This window comes from Mustelus asterias, unplaced genomic scaffold (assembly GCF_964213995.1).
Source record: "Mustelus asterias unplaced genomic scaffold, sMusAst1.hap1.1 HAP1_SCAFFOLD_2500, whole genome shotgun sequence".
Lineage (NCBI taxonomy): Eukaryota > Metazoa > Chordata > Chondrichthyes > Carcharhiniformes > Triakidae > Mustelus > Mustelus asterias.
In genome coordinates, this window is record NW_027592445.1 from 14,315 (window position 1) to 33,809 (window position 19,495).

Below are 19,495 nucleotides of genomic sequence, written 5' to 3' on the forward strand. Positions count from 1 at the left end.
ATCAAATATATAAATTCAAGCACTCTTTTTTACAGCTGGAAATTAAGAATTATTGGCATTAAAATTGTGTCACATTGCAATTCATCCGTTTGGGAGTGCAAATGTATCCCATGACATCAGAAAAGACCATTAGAAATTTTAAAATTAGGTTGTTTTTAACTGTATAATTTCTTTCCCTCTGAGCTAGAGTTCTACCGGGGCTGTTCACTCTGGCAATTCACCATACATTCCTCGTGTACGAGCCTGGACTGAGTATCAGGAGGCTGTATAAAATGGAAGGCACAAGAATGGAATTCATACACAAACCCACTCTCTATCAAGGCTGCTGACTCACTTCTCCTCTTGAATCAGGAATGCACTGGCCCATCTTAGTCACCATGTTACCACTCCAATGAGGCAAGAACTGGCACCTTATTTACCTCAACTCTGCTACTGAAGGAGCTTTCAGACTTCAATGGTTGACAATTTTGCATATTTAATCACTGCATGATTGCATCAGTAAATATTCATTTCAATTCAAACATTTGGCTGAGCAATGATATTATACAGCATGTAAACAATTTTAGTAGTCAAATTCTGATTGCATGTTTAGTTCTGTTACAGTGCGATCAGAATAGCTTCCATTAGCACTTTAAAATACAGGTTTGCACACAGACAAAGAAACATTAAACTCAGTAAAAAAAGCAACGGAACACTTAACATGTTCCAGCTTTTTCAAAATTGATGTTCATTTTGTTTAGCCGCTTAACCATTCAGCCGGAAAGGAAACACTAACATTATGGGGGCGATTCTCCCATCCTGCCGCGCTAATTTTCTAGCACAGCAGGGTGGGAAAAATTGCACAGCCGGGCATGTGTGCAATTAGCACATGCATTCCCTCTGCGAGCGTATCTCCCAGTGCCAGAATTCTCCCACCGTCAGATCTGCACTGGAAACCGGCGGGAAGACATGCAAGTTATTTGCATCTATTTTTAATGTCATTTAAAATGTCATTAGCAGGCCCGGGACTGAATTCTCCGGGCCCGCGAGTCTCCCACCCCACCAGAGTGTTTCACTCTAGCGGGGTTTACACCAGCTCCCCACTTTCAGGGAACTAGCAGGACGACCCCATGGGAGTGAAGGGAGGGGGCAATTGGGGCCTCCCAGGGGGCCAGTGCCCCCTGGGCACAAGTACCCTGGCAGTGCCAGCCTATGCCTCCATTACTGCCCAAGGGGCAAAGTGCCTATGCCCAAAGGCACTTTGGGACTGCCTATCAGGCATGGGAATGCCAAGGGAGTGGGGCATATGGTGGACAGGGCCCAGTGGGACAGGGCCCCGCTGCCCTGGGATCGATGGGGGAAGGAGGGAGACCAGCAATTGGGGGGGGGGGAGGGGGGGGGGGGGTGGGGGCAGCACTGCAGGGGTTCCAGGCTGGCTAGGGATTAAGCTGGCCAACAAAGGAGGAGGCTGACAGTTCAGGGCCACTGTACATGTGCAGAGGCCTGCCGGTTTCAGCCTTCCTGGCGGGGAAAGGCCCCACCCCCTGAAATTTAATAATATTCGCGCTGGTGGCCTCTGCAGTGCACAGAGTGTGGGAGATTCTAGTGCGAACTCCCATTGAAAAAAAACTAGAATGACTCCAGTTTTCCCACGAATTCGCACTTAGAATTTTTTTGGGAGAATTCCGCCCAATATATATTGGTTCCCTACCTCAACAATTAAACATGGATTCGTGGATCAGTTTTAAAACCGGAACATCTTGCAGTTGGCTCGAAACTGTCAGCAAGACTGGCTGTTGCTTCCACAATTCCACAAACAGCAAGGAAACAAAATGAAATACACAGAATGGATTACATTTAAAACACAAAGTATTGATTCTGCATTGAAACATTACGTAGGGCATATTAAGGTGAAACTAGAGAAAGTAAGTTCTAGGTTTCTTATGTCAATATTCAAGTTCTCATTTCTAAAATACCCTATAATTAATAGATTTTCCTTCATCTTTGGATGAACTTATTAGGTATACGAGTGCAAGTTTTCAGATTGCAGAGGTACTTCTGACAGCAACACTATTTTGCCACCATTTTATCAGTCACTTACAATTCCTCGAGCAATAAGCTCTTTCATTATTTCATTAGTACCACCATAAATTGGCTGAACACGGGAATCCACAAAGGACCTGAAAAAAAAAAGCTGAAGTAAGATATATGGTGCACTTTTAATGTATGAGAATCACTAATCTACATAATTGTCCATTTTTAAGTTCTCTAAATTGAGAACTTTTTAAAGAATGACAAAACTTCTGTCTATTTTCTACCCTGTATTTTCCCCTCCGATTGACATAAACATGACCTTTTGAAAAAAAAGCTATGGAACTCCCAAACGCAGAATACAGAATTCAGATTAAGACTCGCACTTCAGGCAGAATCTAGACGTGGTTCACCTTTAACTAGGCAGCATGGTGGCACAGTGGTTAGCACAGCTGCCTTACAGCACCAGGGACCCAGATTCAAGTCCGGCCTCAGGTCACTGTGTGGAGTTTGCACATTCTCCCCGTGTTTGTGTGGGTTTCCTCCGGGTGCTCCAGTTTTCCTCCCACAGTTCAAAGATGTGCGGGTTAGGTTGGTTGGCCATGTTAAATTGTCCCTTAGTGTCAGGGGAATTAGCTGGGTAAATGTGTGGGGTTACGGGAATAGGGCCTGGGTGGGATGTGGTCGGTACAGACTCGATGGGCCAAATGGCCTTCTTCTGTACTGTAGGGACTCTATGATTTTATGAAAACACATTTTGGTACCAAAAGAGGTGGATTAGCAGATGATTGTTCAGCAGACATTTTGCTATCTTTCCCAGAGGCACTGGGGTGTGGCTCTCAGAGTAAATGGGTCAGGGACATCAGACCAAGCCGTCACTCACATCCAGATGACATGAGTTATTAGTGCTGTAAGGACTTGGGAGCGAATGCAGAGAACATTTTACTAAAATGGTATCAGGGTACGAGGGACTCCAGTTACTTGGAGGGACTAGAGAAGCTCGAGTCTTCTTGGGATTGAGAAGGTTAAGCAGCAATATAATGGAAACATTCAAAATTAGGAAGGAGTCCAATAGGGTAAATAACAAAAAAGTTTCCACTGGCAGCGGGATTGGTTTCAGAAGACATTAATTTAAGGTAATTGGCAAAAAAGGAGACGAGGAGAATATATTTGTTCTGATCTGTAATGCAGTGCCAGATAATTCAATAGTAACGTTAAAAATAGAATAGAATAAATATTTGAAAGAGAAACATTTACAATGCCTAGGATCAAGCAGGAAGTAGAATGAGATTAATTGGATAACTCTTTCAAAGAGCCAGAACAAGCATGACTGGCCAAATGGCCTTCTTCTATATTGTCTCATTCTGTGATTCTAAGCACCAAATCCTGTGGGTGCAAACCAACATACAGAAACTGGTCAGTAATTACTCAATTTCTTTACAATCTGCTGGTAGACCCTCCATCAATACAGAAATCCTATTGTTTGTTACTTCTAATGTGGTAGCTGGAAACAATGTGCTCTAGTCTTCAATTGGCTGTATAAATGGTGCTGACAAGTTAATGTAACTCAGGAGACCCAAGAGACGGACTAAAAGCTTGCTTTGATAAAATAGACCACTTGTCAAAGTAAAAAACGGATTAAAAAGTTCATGTGTATGTAATCTTCCCAAGTAGAGCTTTTGTTGCAAGCCAGGTAAGATCCAGGTAAATGCAGCCAGACAATGCCAATATACAATATTGGCAATTCATTCATGATATTGCTCACAGCCTAAGGGGCACTAGGGCAAGTCTCAGACAGCGAGAAAGATTTGCATTTAAATAGTGCCCTTTCACAAACTAGAATGAGCCAAAGCAGTTATGAGGGGTGGCACGGTGGCACAGTGCTTAGCGCTGCTACCTCATAGCTCCAGGGACCCAGGTTCAATTCCAGCCTCAGGTGACTGTGCGGAGTCTGCACGTTCTCCCCGTGTCTGCGTGGGTATCCTGCAGGTGCTCCGGTTTCCTCCCACACATTAGATGGATTAGCCGTGGTAAATATATGGGGTTACAGGGATAGGGCAGGGTAGAGGGCCTAGGTAAGATACTCCCGTTAGAAAAAAATGCAGGAATTTTGTGGAAGGAAATCCATCAGTAAGACTAAATATTGAAAATTTAGTACATCGGTAGTTTTGGTAGAAAATTTGCTTAATGTTATCATAATCTATAACATAGGATTTTGATTCCTTTTACACAAAAATATTTTGTATCCAGCATGTACCTGTCAAACAACAGACACAGAACAATTCTTTTCTAAAACAGCAATTTCACGCTGGATTTGGCTGAAATCTGAAGGGCATAAGCAATTTATGACCTTGCTAATTTACAAGCAATGCTATTATCTGGGAGTCAACAATTTGAGTAATGGCTTTAAAGAGACAGGCCAGGTTATAAAGTAAACATCTCATTTGACACCAAAGTTTACTAGTTACTTTCTAGACAAGTACTAAAGCAGATAGGTTAGTATAGGTGCCTTGCTGCAAAAAACAAAAAAAATCTGCACATCAACAGGTCAAACTGGCAATGTCATTCTCTAACACACATGCAAAATAATCTTAAATGCTGGTTGTTTTGAACCTACAGTTCTAATCTCCAGACTGAAACCATTTACATTCTAACCTCCAATGTTCTCTCACTGAACTATTACACTCTAAATGATCTCAGCTAGTATTTAATTATAATTTGTAGCCTTCAAACGCTATTGTTCTTAGGAAATGAAGCATCATCTTATGTACCGTGGCCACCAGCACAAGACATTTAGCAGCACTTTTTCAACAGACATTGGTGGAGAGAAAAAAAACTCCCTCTCGGCCTCCTTTTCCCTTTAAAGCAACTGCAAATGATCATAAGACTTACTTAGCAATTGGGTATTCCCACATGTATCCCCATCCACCGTGAAGCTGTACACATCGATTAGCTATATCATTCTGTTGTTCAGAAGCCCTAGAAAATAAATTAAAACATCAACAGTCTGGTAGTACAGAATTTGAATACTGCTGTAAAGAGGTACATGTTCCCGAAGTTTTTCGTCTTCTACTCAGAGCAAACACAAGAATGCCAAATTTCAAACAATCACAACTATTTATACTGCTGGAGGTTGACAAGTTGATTCTTACACCTTGCTCTCATACCCATATGCCCATCCTTGACCTGCTGCAATGCTCCACAATGAAACCCAATGCAAGCTGGAGGAACAGTATCTCACATTCCGACTAGGCACATTACAACCCTCAGGACTCAATACCGAGTTCAACAACTTTAGACTGTGACCCTTCTTCATTTTAAACCCTTTAAAAAAAAATCATATATATTTATTGTCTCAATGCAGAAACCCTCCCCCTCGCCCCCTCCCACATCAGGCCATCTGTCTTTTGTTCTCAAGGTTGCTACATCTTGTTGCAATCTCTCACAGCTGCAGATTAATATCTAACACACTGTCTCTTCATCAGAACTAAAGAGTGGGACAAACAGACTTGAAACATTTGATTTTTGCTTTGATTTGATTTATTGTCACATGTATTAGTATACAGTGAAAAGTATTCTTTCTTGCACACCATACAAACAAAGCATACCGTTCATGGAGAAGGAAAGGAGAGTGCAGAATGTAGTGTTACAATCATAGCTAGGGTGTAGAGAAAGATCAACTTAGTGTGAGGTAGGTCCATTCAAAAGTCTGATGGCAGCTGTTCTTGAGTCAGTTGGTACGTGACCTCAGACTTTTGTATCTTTTTCCTGACAGAAGGTGGTGGAAGTGAATATGTTTTCTCTCCCTACAGAGGCAGTTAGTCCTGCCAAGATTTTACAGCATTCTTCATTTTTGTGCCTTTTTTAAATTACCTGGGAGCTTGGGGAGCCTTTAGTTCCCATTTGCTTTCTCCATGGCAACACCTCAGTCAACCAGAGTCAACTTGCCAAGCAATCAACACCCGTTTCTCCTATAGTATAAATTGTGGTGATTCTTTGAAATTTGAAATTCTTGCTTTTGTCCTGATGAGTGCAAGATTAAAAAGTTTTGGCAACATGCCTCTCTTTTCAGCAAATGTATTATTCGTTACGATGTAGAAATATCATTCATACAGCTGCTGATCTTATAAGACCATCTCATTACTGCAACATCTGCTTTATAGAATCACCATTTTGCCTATTTTCTCCACAGACACATTTCAATGGGTATGAGCTGCTCTGTTCCCTGGGTAGTCTTTACGTGTGAGCAGCTGGCACAATGGTGGCAGGAGACTATTCGCTCAATCAAGCTCTCAATGGCACTCCATTCCAAAATGTGCACATGTCCCTGGGTGATTACTCCCTCTCTAACCTTGGTCTGATCATGCCGATAGATCTCACGCTGCAGCATCCCAGTTGCAATCAACATATTCTGAAGATGGAACAATGTGATGTAAGATTCAGTTACGCTTTGGATGCAACATTGGACTTACTGATTTGACTTGTCACACGTATTAGTATACAGTGAAAAGTATTGTTCCTTGCACGCCATGCATACCGCTTATAGAGAAGGAAAGGAGAGAGAGAGAGAGAGAGAGAGAGTGCAGAATGTAGCGTTACAGGCATAGCTAGGGTGTAGAGAAAGATCAACTTAATGCAAGGTAGGTCCATTCAAAAGTCTGATGGCAGCAGGAAAGAAGCTGTTCTTCACTTGGTACACGTCCTCAGACTTTTGTATCTTTTTTCCAACAGAAGGTGGTGGAAGAGTGCATGTTTGGGGCGTGTGGGGTCCTTAATTATGCTGGCCACTTTTCCGAGGCAGCGGCAAAGAAATAACTGGAACAAAAACTGCCTGTCCTCAATGAAATACAACATTGTTTTTAAAAAAAAGCTCGGAACAGATTTAAATATTCAGCAGCTTACTGTTGGCTGACCAAACAGCAAAAGCAAGGTCATAGCTGATAAGTTAACTTTTCAAAAGTACCACCACTGAGGAACAGAGATGAATTACTGCAGTTGGAAAATTCTGTCTGCTTCCTTTCTGCATGTTTTAAAATGTGAGTTTTGTACATGCCAAGGTGAGGAAGGCTGGTGTTGGAGATGGAAAACATTGCATTCCAGGCATCTGTGCTCCAGCATCAAACACTCCCACATTGTGTAGAGACTCCCTCTACCCTGTCCGAGGAACCTGCTTCAGCAACCTGAGAGTATTACACACACCAGTGCGGGCTTTTATTTTCCACAAGCTGAGCCATTATTTAATTGAAATAAGTTGCCAGTTTATTGCTGCTCATGAGCTGTGGGGCCCATATTTGGGGTGAATTCTAGCTCTTGCCGACACCACTTCTCATGTATAGGTAATTTTAGAATTCATGTTCACTGGTACAAAGTTTCTAGAAAAAGCCAATGTTGGGTAAAGGAAAAGCTATACAATCAACTTCCTGAACTGAGCTCCGTGATTTGAACAGAGAAATGCAAAAGGAGCCTACCATAAAAATGCACAATACTGGCCAGTCAGCCTTTTAAGGAGTGGTCTAACGATTTCTCTTCATACAATCTGGTAAAGCATTTTGAGTAGTTACAAGGAAATCAAAAATAATGCAAGAAAAATATTCCCACAGGGCTTCCTTATTTGAGCTAGACACCGAAATATCTTTGGTGTGATTACTCTGATTAAAGGCATTTTATAGCAAATGTTCTACAGGAGGGCAGCTACGGTGGCTGCTGGATACAAAACTTGCCATTTCCTCGCACTTAATTTCACATCTGATTAACTTTTAATAATACTGTTCGTATACTGCTCATTTGCACACTTACCAAATATACAACAACTACATGAAACAAGTTGAATTTGGGGTTCCAAGTGACCACGGACCCACAGCAGAAAACTGCGACATTAATTAGCAATAATATCAATCCAGTTTCATGTGCAGTAGGGATGATGATCTGAGACAGCTTTATTCTGCATGTGTCATGTTAAACTTGGGAATGCTGGGCAATAATAGCCAGTGTCAATAGCCCACATATTAAAATTCACACACAAAAGTAAACTGAAGTTGAGAGACTGCATTGATAGCTGCAATCGATACACTCTTTAAAGATCGCATTATCAGAGCTCATGTCAAGGGATTCTGACCAGCAATTTTTTTCATCCGTTTTTCATTTTATTCCATTTCTTTAAACACTTTAATTAAAAAACTACACAAACTGCTGAACTAGAGGAGGTACAGAGCTGACAGTACGAGTAACTGGAACTGATTTTTTTTTCATGAAATTAGCTTAATGACTGATTTTATTGATGTTACTGCAGGTCCCACACACGTTCTCACTAATTTCTCCCAGCTATTTATCCCAACATTTCTGACAAATAAGTTTTAAAATCATCTATCAGCTATGCGTTTTTTTCTAAATCACCGCAACATAAAATATGTAGCTCTTACGTAGAAAGATTCAGTAACAGTTATTGCAGGAAACCATTTAGATGTAGTGGCCTTGAGACACTAAAAGCTCCAAATAATTCCATAGCAACAAGATACGAGAGGCCTCTCTGTTTAAACAGGCAGCTTTTAAGTATTATTTATTGGATTGCTATCCCAATAGTTTTCCCTACACACTATGGTCAGAAATGAAATGGACGGAAATAGAAACCCACCGTGAACTGTTTAAATTACTGGTTTAATTTACGTGCAGCTCAGATTTCCTTTGATCAAAGCACGGTTTGCCCTGGCCAGCTTTGACTCCCTTTTTGTGCTACATTTGCTTCTGCTAGTGAGACCACAAGCAAAAGGAGGGGAGGTGGCTGAAACCCTGCCTGTGCTCCTCAGATTTCCTCTTTGCTACATGCTATATAGCAGAGCAGATTTGTTGGTCTTCAATCCTTCTAGCTCATCAAATATTTTTCCCAAATTCCAAATTTTTCCATGGGCAGCACGGTGGCACAGTGGTTACCGCTGCTACCTCACAGCGCCAGAGACCTGGATTCAATTCCAGCCTCGGGTGATTCTCTGTGTGGAGTTTGCACGGTTCTCCGTGTGTGTGGGTTTCTTCCGGGTGCTCCGGCTTCCTCCCACACTCCAAAGACGTGTCGGTTGGGTGTATTGGCCATGCTAAATTACCTCTGTGTCAGGGGGATTGGCAGGGTAAATACGTGTGGTTACGGGGATAGGGCCTGGGTGGGATTGTTGGCAGTCGGTGCAAGTTCAATGGGCCGAATTGCCTCCTTCTCCTACTCAAAATCCTTCAAATATTGCTCAGCAAGTTATTGCATTCCTCTTTAAACAAGTACTTGTAGAAAATATTAATTAATATTTAATGATTGTTATGATCTCCTAGTGGGAACCATATAGCAAAATAATCAAACAACTGAACGACACCCCAAATGAAGAAATTACCAACAAGATTCCACTTTTGTAGCTTTTACTTTGACACAACTCGGAATCAATGCAAACTAAACCTGAACTGGCAGGCAAATGATATCTCAAGTAAATACTTTAAATACTTGATGCACAAACACAAGCAACTGCATTCCTTCCTGCACAAATGTGGAACTACATAACTACAGTTATAAGCTATTCTTTAGTCTTTATCAGTCTGAAGTCCGAGTCGACAACAACGTTCACCTTCAAATTTCATTGGGTATGGTTACCATCGGAAAGCACACTTCCATGAACCCTCTCTCCCTCATCTCACAATAGCTGCAGCTTTCCAGAGTTTCTCTAACAAATGTCAAATCAATAACACCCCCGTTCATGATTTGGCCAATTCTAGGAAAACACTCAGCTCCTCCTTTTTATTCATTCATGGGATGTGGGCATTGCTGGATAGGCCAGCATTTATTGCCCATCCCTAATTGCCCTTGATAAGGTAGTGGTGAGCTGCCATTTTGAACTGCTACAGTCCTGTAATGTAGGTACACTCACAGTGCTGTTAGGTAGGGAGTTCCAGGATTTTAACCCAGTGACAGTAAAGGAATGGTGATATATTTCCAAGTCAGGATGGTGAGTGGTCCCATGTGTCCGCTTCTGGATGATAGCAATTGTGGGTTTGGAAGGTGCTGTCTCAGGAGCTTGGCGAGTTCCTGCAGTGCATCTTGTAGATTGGTGGACACTGCTGCCACTGTGCAACAATGGTAAGGAAGTGAATGTTTGTGGATGGGGTGACAATAAAGCGGTCTGCTTTGTGCTGAATGGCATCAAGTTTCTGGAGTGTTATCGGAGCTCAATCCAGGCAAGTGAAGAGTATTCCATCATACCCCCGGCTTGTGCCTTGAAGATGGTGGGTATTCTTTGGGAGTCAGGAAGTAAGTCACTCTGACCTGCACTTGTAACCACAGTATTTATATGGCCATTCCAGTTCAGTTTCTGGTCAATGATAAACCGCAGAATATAGTGATGATAATGCCATTGAATGTCAAGGGGCAATGGGTTAGATTCTCTCTGGTTTAGATGGAGATGGTCATTGCCTGGCACTTGTGTAGCACAAATGCTACTTGTCAGCCCAAGTCTGGATATTGTTCAGGTCTTGTTGCATTTGGACATGGACAAATTCAGTATTTGAGGAGTCACAAATGGTGCTGAATATTTGCAATCATCAGCAAGCATCCCCACTTCTGGCCTTATGGTGGGAGGAAGTTAATTGATGAATCAGCTGAAGATGGTTGTGCCCAGTACACTACCTTGAGGAGCTCCTGTCCTGGAGCTGAGATGATTGACCTCAAACAACAACAACCTTTGTGCTAGGTATTATTCCAACTAGCAGGGATGTTTCCCACAGACTATTTTTGCTAGGGTTGCTTTATGTCACACTTGGTCAAACAGGGCCCTGATGTCAAGGGTAGTCACTCTCACCTCACCTCTTGAGTTGAGCTCTTTTTCCATGTTTGAACCAAGGCTGTAATGAGGTCAGGAGTTGAGTGGCCCTGGCAGAATCCAAACTGTATGTCTGTGAGCAAATTATTGCTAAGCAAATGCTGCTTGATAGCACCGTTAATGCCCCCTTCCATCACTTTACCGATGACCGAGAGTAGACCGATGGGGCCTAATTGACCATGCTGCCCAACTGAACTAAAACCCTTCTGGGGACCATGTCCCCCATTCCCATCTTTTTCATCTATTTGCCAAGATGCCCCTTAAAAGTCACTGTGACATCATTAAAAAGTCAAAAAACTTCCAAATCCTCACCGTGTAAGTTCTACCTTTCAAATCCTGTTGGTGCCCAGATTGCATGCCAGAACATACTGAAAAATTGAATGCTCAGAATACAAAGAGGTGACAAAGATCAGCACTCCCTGAGTTTTGCATTGAAATGGCATCTTCGATCAAGTGCTCAAACTTCTAGAATGAATCTTGTATCGATGACTCTATGACTCAAAGTTAAAAAGAGGTTACACTGACAGAGATATTTATTGTATTGGCAATCATATTATAAGAAATATCATATTTTAAGCCAATACCCTTCATTGTCATGTGATAACACCATTGTGATTATGTACCTGCTCCCACAGCTAACCACAGAACTGTAATCATTTAATTCAAAATAACCTCCCATCATAACCCAAGTTCTCAAGGAAAAAAGTTGTTATCAAATGCATCACTTGTTGCTCATCCATAGCACAAGTGGACATTACAACAGTGCCTTTACTTTAAAAATGCTTCATTGGTGTGCTAACCCCAGGATTTGCTTGGGGAATCCCTGATTGACCTCCCTGTAGGACTTGTAGAATACAGGCTCCCTGGTGATTGATAACATCCTTACCAGGTCGAACTCATATACCAAGTCCCTGTATAAAGCAGGCCCCTGAGTGGGTCTATTATGACACTGTCCTGGTTGCAATCTGTTTGTGTTCACCCACAGATTTGTGGTGCATTTATTTTGTGCAATAAAGCACTGTTCCTTTACAGCTTGGAGTTATTACAATTAGTTATGAAAATCCTTTCAATTTTTACAGATTCTACCTCAATGCAAGTTCATTTTTTCCTTCCTTACTGACATTCATCGTAAAAATTCTGGTGGGGGGCAATAAAATCTACAGTGCTTCCATTAAATGTTCACAATAACAATTCAGAAAAATTGGAGGACTGACAGCAGCATATTCTGAATATGGAAGTGGAAAGTCATTTGCTGGAGTGAACTGACTATAGCATTAATTATTTATAGTACTAAAGAACTCTGTTGAAGTACACATAGAAATCAGTGCAGCACAAATACCAGTATTTGGCCATGGAAGCCGTAGCCGAATCCAGTCGTTGTTCCATGTGCAACTGCAGACAGCTGTCAACAAACGTTCTCCCCACACAAGTCTGCGTCTTTATTTCTGCTAGCTTGTGCTGCACAGTCTAGAAATAAAAGGAAGAAGAATCTTTACCATAGTTTCCTGAGCATTTTGTTTCATGACTGGATAGCAAATTAGTGTGGTATTTCTAATACTTTATTTTAAGATTTCTGACAAACTAAAGCTGGTCAGCAATGATAACTGTGTGTAAAACTACTGTATGTTTCCATTCATTTTTAAAATTATTCTCTGTAATATTCAATAGATCTGCTCCAAATATCAGCCATTTCTGCTGACTTCAAGGCTCAAGACAATTTGGAACAGAAAAACAAATGACTAATATTTTGGTTTTCCAACTCGGGGCACAGCAGCATAGCAAAACTTTTTTTGCCATGCTTTATCCTGTCCTCCTAGGCTACTGTGATGGAATGTTAGAACTGTCTCCTGGCAGTGAAATTTAATTCTGTTACATCAACTTCTTCTTGATCCAATGTGTTTTTGCATTAAAGTGTCAGACTCAAGTCTGTTAGAAGCATTTTGTGAATGGCTATTAAGAATCCACAGCTTCTACTAATGGTCTGTGGACAAGTGCCTATAAACCAGAAGGTCTTGGAGGATAACAAGAGCTACAGATAGGGAGTAAGTGGGCAGAATTAATTAGTGTTCCTGCTTCTAATCAAAATCCACGGCTAGAAAGTGTATGGGAAAGCTGTGAAAGACGGAGCTCAGCGATGCTACCCTCAAATGGTGGAATATCTTGCCAACACTCATTGTCAAGGTTCAGACACAAAGATTTATTGCTTGGGCAAATTATTGGAGGGTTTCTGGCACCCATTTAATCATTCAAAAGTCAATTCTTTGAGGAAGGTTAAAAAGAAACAATAAATCCAGAAAATGGGCGAGAGAGAAATCCACATCCCCTTTTGGAAGATGGGGGAGGAACAGAAAAAGCTAATAATTTTACCTAAACGGTTCACAAGTCTAAGAACCAATCTCTTACACAAATTTATACTATTCAGCATCTGACACATTTGATGCCAATTATTACAAAGCTAAGTTTATCAGTATTGTCAAACTAACTAGTTTAAATTCTGTACATTCACCAAATCATTCATTTCATAGAAGCCTTTCATTTCCTGTAGAAGTGAACATTAAATGTAATTAATCTATTGTTCTGAATGTCACAATGCGTGCACTCACCTGCAAATGTGCAATAGTTTTTCCAAAGGCCTTTCTCTGTTTCACATACTTTCTAGTTTCTTCAAACATGAATTCACAGTTGGCAAGGGCCATGTCTGCAATTACCAAACGTTCCTTTTAACATAGAATTACAATTTATTTCAGGCAGAAAATAAATGCATCAGAATCCATCATATTTACCCAGCCATTTTCAGTTATATCTCAAGCAGAACACTGCAATATAAATAGCACAGGTTAAAACACATTATATTATTTTGTGCATGGGGGAAAATATAAACTTCACAGCAGATTATACCTGCAAATAATACAATTCGATATAGGACAGTGTGGAAAATCAAATCCATGCTGTTCTCTTTTAGAAATGTTTCAAAAACTGGCCTATAGTTGTCCTACTCTGCAATTATTCCTGTATGTCATACTGTTAGACTCGGTAACTTCTTCAAACCGACCCCACCTCTTCCAAAGATATCATAGGCATATAATTCAACAAAGAGAAAGACAGGAACTAAATTACTATTTGATGCCAATGTTCTTCCTGCTTTTGGAGGTGTCAATTCTTATTGCAGGGCGGCTCAATGGACATTGATAGTCCTTTTGTCAAGCAGGTTTAGACTAAGTGCGGCGAACAACGCAGATAAACCTAGTTTGAACTGGTGTTGATACAATTATGAGGTTCTTAAGATTATGATGACTCGGACTGTGTTTTTAAGCTTGGGTTAAATGAACTAAATGTGACTATTTCAAATTCTGCCTGATAACAGGCCAGGCTGAATCAAGGGTCTTGCTGAGCACATTTGGGAAAACACAGTAAGGACTCTAACAACACCAGGTTAAAGTCCAACAGGTTTATTTGGTAGCAAACGCCCAGTGGCGTTTGCTACCAAATAAACCTGTTGGACTTTAACCTGGTGTTGTTAGACTCTTTACTGTGTTTACCCCAGTCCAACGCCGGCATTTCCACATCACATTTGGGAACACAGAGCAAGGACAGATGTAATGATGGTAAATAGAGTTGCTGGCTCCAAACTTTTGGGGTAGAAGAGAAAAGAGAGGAAAAGAACAGCAGTTGTTGTGTCAACAGAGAAAAGAGACGGCAGGTGCTTTACAAGCTACCAAAGCCAGATGTGGGAGGGAAACATTCGTTAGTCAAAGAGATACATTTGCAGCCATCTAAGGAATTGGGAGATTTCCTGGCATGGCCAGGGCTTGGGGAGAAGAATCATCAGCGTGGACTTTTTACTGCTAATGGTGGATTTGGGAAACTCTCCAAAAACTGAAGGAAGTGCCTGGAGACGATCATTCAAAGTCACTACTTTGAAACAGGAAAACATGGACTCATTGGACACTGCTATGGACTATTTGTCATAAGTATGAGAGAGGAACATTCCTTTCTGTAGTTTAAAGTATAAGTTGCCTATAAAAATAGGGGTTATCGTGTTTTTAGTCATTTGTTAGAGTAAAAATCTTAAAAAGTGAAATCATCCTTTTCTGCTCTTAATAGGAATTGTGAATTTCTTTAAAAATGTTATTGGTCTCTATAGGCGATCATAACAGGATATGACCACTTACGTTCTGGTAAGGAGTCACTGGAGAGGAATGAAAACCTTGGCTGATTTTTCCTCTCCCCAATTTTAGTGTTATCTACTGCCATTCAATAGGAATGAATCTGGCAATCTTTTGTCTTAGCATTTTACCCAGAGGCTATTGGGTGAGTTTACAAAAGGACATTAAAAGGACAGCACTAGGGCAAGAGCATAGAGCATAGAACAGTACAGCACAGAACAGGCCCTTCGGCCCATGATGTTGTGCCGAGCTTTATCTGAAACCAAGATCAAGCTATCCCACTCCCTATCATCCTGGTGTGCTCCATGTGCCTATCCAATAACCGCTTAAATGTTCCTAAAGTGTCTGACTCCACTATCACTGCAGGCAGTCCATTCCACACCCCAACCGCTCTCTGCGTAAAGAACCTACCTCTGATATCCTTCCTATATCTCCCACCATGAACCCTATAGTTATGCCCCCTTGTAATAGCTCCATCCACCCGAGGAAATAGTCTTTGAACGTTCACTCTATCTATCCCCTTCATCATTTTATAAACCTCTATTAAGTCTCCCCTCAGCCTCCTCCGCTCCAGAGAGAACAGCCCTAGCTCCCTCAACCTTTCCTCATAAGACCTACCCTCCAAACCAGGCAGCATCCTGGTAAATCTCCTCTGCACTCTTTCCAGCGCTTCCACATCCTTCTTATAGCAGGCAATGCAAAATAATAACCCGACTCCCAAATCCTGTCAACCCTTCCCCTATTGGTACAGTTAGGAGAGAAAAGCTAAATGTTTCACCCGTTAGGAAAAAAAAATCTCTTCCCTTCCTTGGCAATTTGTTGGAAACTTGTCATGTTACGTTTCAACATAAAAACTGGCACTTTGCAGTAGAAACTTCAGTCAACAATTTTCACTGCAGATGGGCATCCTTCCCAGGCCTTCATTTAAACAATAGACTCCTTGGCTCAATGGATAAAGACATGACTGAGTGCAGTACTGAAGGTGACAGATTCAATCCCTGCTTCATGTTGATCTGGTCGATTTCAATTATGATGTGGAAATGCCGGCGTTGAACAGTAAGAGTTTTAACAACACCAGGTTGCGATTTCAATTAAGACAGTAGTTAGGGTGTTGTATTTAACCTCAGTACTCCGAGCTAGACATGGGGAAAAAAGGTGACCCAAGGTTGCCCCTCATAATTGCTAACCAACTATGTGCAGGTGTAGGAAAAAGTAGGATTGGGCTCAGCTATGATCCTTTCCATTACTAGATGTTTCAGCACACACATGAAAAATGGTCACAGGGGAAAGGTGCCAGCTTGTCCCTTGGGATAAAGGTACAGAAATTGCAAGATCATCAAACAGTCCAAAACGTTACCTGCGGAAGCTCCGCCATAAGATAGTAGAATCCCTTATTAACTTCTCCTAGTAAAGCATCAGCTGGCAAGCGCACATCCTCAAAGAAGAGTTCAGCTGTATCCTTCAAAAAGAACAAGAGAATTGTTGTCAGTCCAGTCAGTGTAGTTTGCAGCTTTACTTTGTCCAATATTTTAATGAATATTAGTAAAGATCAGTCTTTCACACAGTATTCAAAGTACCACCAGAAAGAATAAATAATCTATTGAAACCATAGCAAAGGAAGTAGAAATATTCTACAAGCATTCAACAAACATCCATACATATCTCACTGCCTTCATCAACCCTGCTACTTCAAATAATTCAATTGAGTTTAGTCAAGTATCATAGAAAATCATAGAAACAGTGCAGAAGGAGGCCATTCGGCCCATCGAGTCTGCACCGACCACAATCCCACCCAGGCCCTACCCCCACATATTTACCCACTAATCCCTCTAACCTACGCATCTCAGGACTCCAAGGGGCAATTTTTAACCTGGCCAATCAACCTAACCTGCACATCTTTGGACTGTGGGAGGAAACCGGAGCACCCGGAGGAAACCCACGCAGACACGAGGAGAATGTGCAAACTCCACACAGCAGTGTGGGCCCAGTGCTGTGAGGCAGCAATTCAATTCCTGTCTTGGGTCACTGTCTGCGCAGAGTCAGCACGCTCTCCCCGTGTCTGTGTGGGTTTCCTCTGGGTGCTCTGGTTTCCTCCCACAGTCCGAAAGACGTGCTGGTTAGGTGCATTGGCCATGCTAAATTCTCCCTCAGTGTACCCGAACAGGTGCTGGAGTGTGGTGACTAGGGGATTTTCACACAACATGAAGTACATCAAAACAATTTTCCTTTATCAAATCTGTGCTGACTGTTATTGATTGACTTCTGTTTTCAAAGCAACAATTAATTTTTACCAGAATTATTGCCTCAGGTGAAAAAATCTACATGGCTATGGAACTGATTGGCTAGCTCTTTCAAAGAATTGGCACAGGCATGAGGAGCCTCCTTCTATATTGTATGTTAGGTTTCTTGTTAAATAGTTCGAAAACTTTAATACTCAATTATAAATAATTCTGTTATAAATAATTCTGTTTACGAGGAAGGATCTGTATTAGCTTGTTCGGGGTTCAAATAAAGCTTGAATACGGACAGCATCATTGTGGAAGCACTGTCACAGTGGCACAATGGTTCAATTCTGGCCTTGGGTGACTATCTAATTGGAGGTTGCATGTTATGCCCATGACTGCGTGGGTTTTCTCTGGGTGCTCTGGTTTCCTCCCACAGACCCCCCCCCTCCCCACTGCCCTCACAGGCTTGATGGGCAAATCCTAATCAACTCACGGCAGCGGACACCCCCCATGTGCGGGAATTAATAAACGCTTGCTGCCATATGCTCGCTCCAACTGTTCTCCCCGCTCGGGGCTAGCTTTGGAGCAGCGAGGTGTATTCCAAGGAGGCTGCCTCTGATTGCCTGGAGATGCTATTGGGAAACAGGTCCCAGGAAGGCATCTCCCAGGCCCTCTGCCCGTCAGGAGGAGAGGGGGGGGGGCTGCTCATCGCCAGATGGGGTTGGAAGCTCTCCCCCAGCTCCCCCAAGGAGGTTAGATGCAGGTGGGGTGTTGGAATTTTGGAAACAAATTTAAACGCGAGGGGCTAAAATGTTTCCGCTGCTCTCTCTCCCGGGCGTCAGGGGGGGCAGTGAAAGATGCCATGACTGCCCGAACGGTGAACACACAAATCGGAGACTTGTACATGCCTTGGACAGCCATCTGTGTGGAGTTTGCATGTTCTCCCTGTGTTCTGTGTGGGTTTCCTCCCACACTCCAAAGATGTGTAGGTTAGGTGGATTGGCCATGCTAAATTGCCCCTGCTAAACTGCCCCTTAGTGTCCAAAGATGTGTAGGTTAGGGGGATTGGCCATGCTAAATTGCCCCTTAGTGTCCAAAGATCATACGATCCCTACAGTGCAGGAGGCCATTCGGCCCACCGTGTCTGTGCCAACAATAATCCCAACCAGTAAGAGTTTTAACAACACCAGGTTAAAGTCCAACAGGTTTATTTGGTAGCAAATGCCATATGGCATTTGCTACCAAATAAACCTGTTGGACTTTAACCTGTTGTTAAAACTCTTACTGTGTTTACCCCAGTCCAACGCCGGCATCTCCACATCATTCCTCCCACAGTCCAAAGATGTGCTGGTCAGGTGGATTGGCCATGCTAAATTGTCTTTTAGTGTCTCAAGATGTGTAGGTTAGGGGGGATTAACGGGGTAAATACATGGGGTTACGGGGATAGGGCCTGGGAGGGGAATGCTCTGTTGAAGAGTTGGTGCAGACTTGATGAACCAAATAGAATCCTTACAGTGCAGAAGGAACTATGTTACCAAATGGATTGCAGTAATTCAAGAAAAAAATTAAGCCTGGGAAATGAATGTCAGCTTTGTTCACATCACAAATACAATAAAGCAGCAGCATATACAGCTGAAGTGAAATCAGTTGAGCCTGAAACATCCAAATAATTATCTATCTAATAATGGAATGTAGAGGGCAGTGGTCATAATTTAATTAAATTTGTCAAATAAAGAGGGATGGCATGGTGACTCAGTGGATAACGCTGCTGCCTCACAGCATCAGGGGCCCAGTGCTGTGAGGCAGCATTTCAATTCCCGGCTTGGGTCACTGTCTGCGCAGAGTCAGCACACTCTCCCAGTGTGTGTGTGGATTTCCTCTGGTGCTCTGGTTTCCTCCCACAGTCCGAAAGACATGCTGGCTAGGTGCATTGGCCATGCTAAATTCTCCCTCAGTGTACCTGAACAGCTGTCGGAGTGTGGCGACTAGGGGATTTTCACAGTAACTTCGTTGCAATGTTAATGTAAACCTACTTGTGACTAATAAATAAATTTTACTTTTAAAAAAAGAAAAAAAAAAAGTCAAAAACATTGCTGCACTGAAAGTTAATGCTGAAGGTTTGAAATAGGACCAAACCTAGATTAAACTACATTAAAGTTAGATAAAACAGCAAATCAATAATTACGTACAATATGGATAAGATTTACTTATAAGATTCACTGCAGTTCAGAAGAATGAGAGGGGAGCT

At 42.0% G+C, this 19,495-nt stretch overlaps 1 protein-coding gene across 1 annotated transcript in view; it reads right to left on the reverse strand.

Annotated features, from left to right (window-relative positions):
• Positions 1 to 455: 455 nt before the first annotated feature.
• The window catches only part of acadl (acyl-CoA dehydrogenase long chain), a gene marked incomplete at its 5' end in the record, with an annotated part of 37,834 nt that continues 18,794 nt past the window's right edge, over positions 456 to 19,495 (reverse strand). The window contains 5 exons of the mRNA XM_078207604.1: positions 456 to 2,159; positions 4,903 to 4,989; positions 12,196 to 12,323; positions 13,460 to 13,573; positions 16,380 to 16,481. Of these exons, the coding sequence (XP_078063730.1) occupies positions 2,069 to 2,159; positions 4,903 to 4,989; positions 12,196 to 12,323; positions 13,460 to 13,573; positions 16,380 to 16,481 (522 nt within the window). The remainder of the gene's footprint in view (positions 2,160 to 4,902; positions 4,990 to 12,195; positions 12,324 to 13,459; positions 13,574 to 16,379; positions 16,482 to 19,495) is intronic.